Source organism: Phyllostomus hastatus, unplaced genomic scaffold (assembly GCF_019186645.2).
Source record: "Phyllostomus hastatus isolate PE091 unplaced genomic scaffold, TTU_PhHast_1.1 phas_scaffold_182, whole genome shotgun sequence".
Classification (NCBI taxonomy): Eukaryota; Metazoa; Chordata; class Mammalia; order Chiroptera; family Phyllostomidae; genus Phyllostomus; species Phyllostomus hastatus.
In genome coordinates, this window is record NW_025334013.1 from 26,115,077 (window position 1) to 26,121,888 (window position 6,812).

At 60.4% G+C, this 6,812-nt stretch overlaps 1 protein-coding gene across 1 annotated transcript in view; it reads left to right on the forward strand.

The window, feature by feature from the left end:
- The window catches only part of BMP8A (bone morphogenetic protein 8a), a 34,589-nt gene extending 27,815 nt beyond the window's left edge, over positions 1-6,774 (forward strand). The window contains 1 exon segment of the mRNA XM_045859268.1: positions 3,831-6,774. Coding sequence (XP_045715224.1) covers positions 3,831-3,980 — 150 coding nt within the window. The 3' untranslated portion in view covers positions 3,981-6,774.
- Positions 6,775-6,812: the final 38 nt, after the last annotated feature.

A 6,812-nucleotide genomic window follows, 5' to 3' on the forward strand; every position in this document is an offset into this window, starting at 1 on the left:
TTGACCTCCTGTGACATGTGCACACACGGGGCAGGCGGGTGTGTGTGTCCACGCACCCTCTTCACGGGGAGTGAAGAGGGTCAGCCCTTGTGCACAGGGCTCTCCTGGGCTCGGGCTGCCCTTCCAGTCACTCCCCTCGGCCCTTTCTCCTGGTCCTCCCGCTCCTGTTCCCATGGATGGTGCAGCCTTGGGTGTGCTGGTGCCCGGGGTGACCGCACTGCTGAGCAATAATTTCTATAGGACAGTCACTGCCGCTTCTTGCTCAGTGTTTTACACGGCGTGTGTGTGTGTGCGCGTGCACACACGTGTGTTGAGACTTCTTTCTAGAATGTTCACCTAGACTCCTAGTTCCTGGTACGCCCAGGCCTTACGTTTACATAGTAAGAGGCTGGCAAGGCGATGCTTAGGGGGAGAGCAAGTGGATGTGAGGAAAGCTGCTTTGCCTTTTTTCTCAACGTCAGATGGGATTTGCTGGGCCCCGGGGCTGCCTTCCCTGGTGAAACTCAGGGGTGACAGGCTGTGTGTGACGGCCACCCAGGCCTCCCGTCCCGCATGCCTGTGTGTCTCCGGGCCCTGTGAGGGGTGTGGGGTGAGGACTGCACCTGCACCTCCAGGCTGCCCCCCCCCCCCACGCCTCTGTCCAGGCTCCGGGTCCCCACTGTGGGTCGGCAGGAGTGAGTGCTCAGTGTGTCATGGGTGCAGACAGGACAGCAGCTGCCTTCTGGGGGGGCTGTCATTGACACATGAGCTGGGTCCCATGAGAAGGGGAGCCCGGGCCTCTGCACGAGGACGAAGAATGCTCTGGGCAGAGACCCCCAGGTCCCAGGACAGGGGCAGCTGGGTGGGCTCCGGCCTGCGCGGAGGCGGGGCTGGAGAGGACTGCAGGTGGGCTCAGGGAGGTGACGCTGGGCGGGCCGGGGCCCCTAACACAGGCCGTGAGGTCCCTGGTAAGGTGGCAGGTGGGTGGATTTCATCCCAAATAAACTGAGGTGCTATTGCAGGGTTTTAGGGAGCAGCGTCACAATCTGACTGACTCTCTAGAGCACAGGTGGCAAACACAAGGCCCGCGGGCTGAATCTGGCCCTCCGCCTTGTTTTATCCAGCCGGCACCTTGTTTCTACCTGGTGGCAGCACCGAGCTCCTTGCCCCTAGTTAAGGAGTAGTTAGATTTATACAGTCCTCATTACATTCAGCCCTTTGAAGACCACTGTGAGGCTGATGTGGCCCCCGGTGACAATGAGTTTGACACCCCTGCTCTAGAAGACACCCCTGCTCTAGAAGACACCTCTGCATCTCTCTGGCTGTGGTGAAAGGACTGGACCGTGGGTGGAGGGTGCAGGAGGCCAGGAGACAGTGAGGATGTGGTCACCACGGTCACCTGACAAGAAAGCCAGGGGGACTGGAGGGCAGTGAGAGGTAGCAAAGCCCTGTAGGTGGGGGAGGCAGGGTGGCTCTCAGGGTCGAGTGGGAGCGACAAGGGGAGGGAGCAGGGCCTCTAGGGGAAGGCTGAGCCACGGAGTGGGTGAGGCCCGTGGGGCGGAGTTGTTGTGGGGTGGAAGGAGAATCTGGGGGATTGCTCATCTACTTCTGCCACTGCACGCACGTGAGGCCTGATGAGACCCCATGTGGCCAAGTCGGGTGGGTGGCTGGGGTGTCCTGGGGACCTAGAGAAGGAAAGTGTCCCTCCAGGCTCACTCTTAGGGCATTATCCATGCAGCCACTGGGCGGTGGTGGGGGTGGGGGTCCCACTAAAACACAAATCTGACCTCATTCTTGGCTGAGAAACTTCCCTTCACTTCCCATGGTCTTCAGGGGGAAGTCTGAGTCCTCAGCCAGGGACTGGGGCCCCTCATTAGCCTCTCTGCCAACCTGGAGGACACCCCAGCGCACACCCCAGTGCCCTCATCTCCCTGCACATGCTCCCTGCCAGTACGTGCCGCAGGTGTCCACCTCCCTGCCTTCCTGGCTTTGCACTTGCCGTTCCACCCGGAGGGCCTGCTCCTCTGCCCCAAGTCCAGCCGACTCCTGACCGCCCCACGAGCCTCAGCCGTGGTCCTTCCCTGCCAGCGGTGGTCGCCGGCACGGAAGCCCCCGCAGTGCTGGGGCCTGCTGGGATTGTGGTGCCCTCCTGTTTCCACAACAGAATTGTGGATCCTGTTGTCTGTTGGAGTGTTCCCCGTGTCGCCTCCCCTCTCCGCCAAGGATGAGAGCAGGGACCATGTCTGGGACATTTCTGTGCTCCCTGTCCTGGCACGGCAGCTACAAGCTTGTGTGTGAGATACATTTGTGTTGGAAATGGAAAAAGTACCACTATACCCATTTCACAGAGTAGAAAACTGAGGCCCACAGATGTGTGATTTATACCCGTAGTAACAGAACTTCTGAATTGGTCTCCTCGTGGCTCAAAAACAAATTGAATAGAATGGAACATTAGACTGCAAATCAATGTTTGGTGTCACACAGAACCCTAAAGGGCAGTTTCTCTTTCTGTCTCTGACCCAATGAAGCTCTGGTCCTGGGTGGAGTCATGGAAAGGCAGCATCCTTGCCTTTCTCGGGACTCTCCAGTGTCCTGGGTCCACAAAGGCCTTCCCGTTTTCAGCCACTGAGCACCCATGACCGGCACACCCGGGCGTGTTGCCTGGCTCCTTTCACTTGAGCCTGGGAATGCCAAGGCCAGACATCACATGTGGAGGCTGGGAAGTTGGGGAGCAGTGGCCCCTGTGTCCCAGTCTGACTGGACATCCCCTCAGAGGCCTGGGCTCCCCCAGTGGGCCGTAGAGAGACTCTGGGCCCAGGCCAGCCCAGCGCCCAGCTGACAGTCCTCCTGGCCGGTGGGCTCAGAGCTGGGGCTTCAGGGACAAGGCTGGGCACTGGGGAACAGCGGCCAGGATGCCAGACCGGTCCCTCCATCAGACAGCTTTGTCTGGGTCCAGCTCTGCGGCCTCCGTGAGGGCTGGGTGGTCCTGGGCCCTCGGATCGCCACCCCACCACCACCCCCCGCCCCGCCCATGGAGGGAAGCGGGTTTCCTTACTCTCCTGCCCCAGATAGCTCGGGGCGGCCTTCTGGGCCATCAGCTCGGGGCCCTGTGTAAACTCAGCTCAAGCTGCCAAGTCTCAGGATAAATATTTGTATGGAGGCCGAAATAGCTCCTCAGGCAGGCTCTTTGTGGTGGGTGAAGCCGTTTTGGAGGGGGTAGCAGGGTCACTGCACCTGGGCCCAAGTCCTCCTGGGCGACAGCGCACGTGGCCTGTGTGCCCTCAGGTTGGTCATCTGCCGGAGTGACACCTGCCTCAGAAGCTGTCAGAGGGTGAAGTGAAAGAGCTCCCAGAAATAACGGTGTCGGGCACCTGGGGCGGACCTAGAGGCCTAGGCTTTATCCCGCTGGCCCATGAACACTCGCTGGGTCACAGGAGGGGGAGACAGACGGTAAACAGCGAAGGTGGCCTAGACATGATCAGGGACATTCCGAGACAGAGGACGGAGGGGTGGAGGGGACCCCGGAGGGACAGTGCTCCAGGGGCCTCAGGCAGAGGGACCCGCCACCAGGTGCATTGTGTGCTGGGGACCAGCAGGGTCCTCGGGTCTGAGGGGAGTGGGTGTGGCAGGGAGCAGGCAGGTGCCTAGGCTGTGCCCTGAGGGCCTCGGGGCAGGGCAGGGCAGGGCAGGGAAGGGGTCGAGTAGGGTCACGTAGGGCTGTGGTCAGTGGAACAGGGGAGGGGTGGGCAGCTGGAGACCTGGGGCAGGTGGGAGCTGGGGGCAGGGGCCGGACGGGCCTGGGAGAAGCCCCTGGTGCTCACGCCTCTGCCCGCCACCCCCTCCCTGGCCAGGTGCACCTGATGAAGCCAGACGCAGTCCCCAAGGCGTGCTGCGCGCCCACCAAGCTGAGCGCCACCTCCGTGCTCTACTACGACAGCAGCAACAACGTCATCCTGCGCAAACACCGCAACATGGTGGTCAAGGCCTGTGGCTGCCACTGAGGCCCCGCCCCGGCCACTGCAGCGCCTCTCAGCCGGACCAGCCCCTCTCCAGAGGCCGAGACCCTCAAATGCCACTGTAGCTCTGGTGGGGTGGAAGGTAGGGCTCCGGTGTCTCTGCTCACATACCGACAGCATCTGATTGGTCCTCTCCAGGCACCCCGCCCCTTCCCCGGTGTCTGTGGTTTGTCCCACCCCATCCGTAGGGTGTGCTGGCTGTGCTGGCAGCACTCAGCACAGAAGGTCTAGCTTAGGACCTGTCCTTGGCCATCCTGGCCCGTCCTGTGGGCAGCCCATGCCGGTCTGAAGAGAACCTGGATGCCTAGGCTGGTTGGTTGGCTTTGCATCACTCACCACAGGGTTCAGGTGCGGGAGCGGAGTCTGCCCCTCCCTGGGGCAACACTGGGCATTTCCCGAGCTTAGTCAGACACACACATGCCTTCAGGACGGCGTCTTACTGGGCTCCTGACTTGGCCCGCCAGAAGCTAGCACATTAGGAAAAGAACCGGCTGGATGGCTTCATGCCCGGGGCCCGCCCTCCCCCTGCCTGGGAAGAGGTGGAACCACTGGGGCTCGGCACTGAGACAGAGGCGACTCTTGGCAGAAGCAAGGGCAGAAGGTGTGGAGGGTGGTCCTGCAGACCCGCAGCACAGGGTCACCACCGCCCAGCCTCTTGCCCCCGGCCATCGGTAACCACTTGGGTGCTTTTCCCGGTAAACCCGACAGGGTCGTGAGACCTTCAACACAAAACTTTCGCAGGCACCAGCTGTTCAGGTTGAAATTAACTGGTTTCCTGCCCCTCCCACACTAAGGGGCAATCCGTCCCACCAGAGCAGAGTGCTGGGCCACCTCTGGCCAGGCACGGGCAAGGGTGGCCACTGTCAATGTCCCCTAGAGTCTAGAAAGTAAGAATAGATGGGCCACCCTATGTGCCCAAGTCCTGTCCTGTTTCTTAGAGCCTCTCAGCCTAAAGAAAAGGCCCCTGTCCCAGGGGAGTGACAGGCAGTAATTAGGATGAGCTGGGTGGGGAGGTTCCCGGAAACCACTGTTCTTCTCGGAGCAGCAGAGGTGGTTGGGGTGTTTGATTTCTGACTTGCTAAACCTGTGATTTACCTGCTGGACCAGACAGAGTCCAGCTGCCCGAACCCTGAAATACTGTGTCTTTAATAGCAGACCCTGGGCCCGCCCTAACCCACAGGCATGGCCCACAGAGGCAGAATGACCTGTGTGTGCAAGGACACACATCCCTGGGGTTCACTCTGCACCCTGAGGACAGGCTCCGGGAGAGCAGGCCTGGAGCAGGGGGAGCCGGAGGCTGGGGCCATGCTGCAGGACAGCGGCCTCCACACCTGGACCTGGGAGGGGTGCTGGGAGTGCAGAGAAGACAGCCTCCGTGTGTGCACAGAGGACGGGCCCAGAATGCCTAGGAGATGGGGAATCCCGTTAGCCTGGGGCTTTGAGCTCAGGCTGGCAGGGATTGGACCGGGCACCGGCGGGAATGTTAGGAACACGCACTCTGGTTTCAGCTCAGCCACTGACCTGCTTGCTGTCTAGCCGAGGCTGCTTGCTGGCCCAGCCTTCAGTTTCCATCTGTGACGCGCACACACAGGACTCCCTCATCTCCAGAGGCCGTATGAGCCAGAGGCTGTGCCGCCCGATGCTTCCCTCAGAGCCCAGTGCCCAGCCGCTGCAGGGCGTGAAACCTGCCATTTCAGGACCTCACTCAACAGCCCTCTTCCGCCAGCATCAGGAAACTCCCAATAGCCGTCAGTGTTTCTCTCTCCCACGCCCGGCAGGTAAACGGCATGGTTTGGGGGTACCAGGAAAGGGTGTGAAATGAGTGTTTTAAGGATGCAGACTGCCCCGCCCACTGGTGGGCGGTAAAGCTGAAAGTACAGCAGTGTTGGCCTTCCGGAGACTTCCAGCACCTCCAGCCACCCTGGCGGCCACAGTACGAAACCCAGCAGGAAAGGCCCGGAGAAAGGAGAGCCTCACGGTCACAAAGCCCACGAAGCGGCGGTGTGCAGTCCCCAAGGCCGCCTCATTTATCCGGTTGCCCCGGCAGCCCAGGTTACATTCAAGGCTGCGCAGCAGAAGTATGAATAAGGGCGGTCGACCCAGGGCCACCGACAGCCAAGTAAACGCCGACATGAAGGGAGGGCGCAAAGCCGTTCAGCGGGCAGCCAACTGCTCTGTCCTCAGCAGCCTCACCACACTTCACGGGCAGACATGGCCCTGGCCCTGATGCCGGCTCATCGGTTCATCGGGCAAAGCCCTATGCTGCTGTCTCTGCAGGAAGGGAAGTGGGTAATACGCTCCAAGAAATTCCCTACGAATTCACAGGGGAGGAGGCTGTGACCAGGAGCGAGCGAGCGGGCTTTACAGCCGGCAGACCTGGCACTGAGTCCTGGCTCTGCCTCTTGTTGATTTGACTGTGTGACATAACCTGACTTAGAAGGCCCTGCCCATGTAGAAAGGGGTATTGCTTCCGCCCTTGCAAGGCCAAGATGGGGATCAAGTCTGTCCACAGAGCACTTGGCGCTGTGTCTGAACTTGTGTGGAATGAGTAGCAGCTATCAGTGACTGCACTTTGAAACAGTTTGCAAATGCGGCCGCCTCCTGTGCGGTGGCTGGTGTGACCGGCAGGGGGCGCCACTCATGGGAAGCTGAAGGGAGAAACTCTGGAGCTTCTCTTCTTCCTGGGAGCCTTGAGCAACCATTTGACTCTGTTTTTTCCTCACTTAAGAAAATTACATGTATGGTGCAGGAATGTTTGAAAATAAAAAACCAAACAGACACGCATAACCCCACCAGAGACAGAACCACTGTTAATGA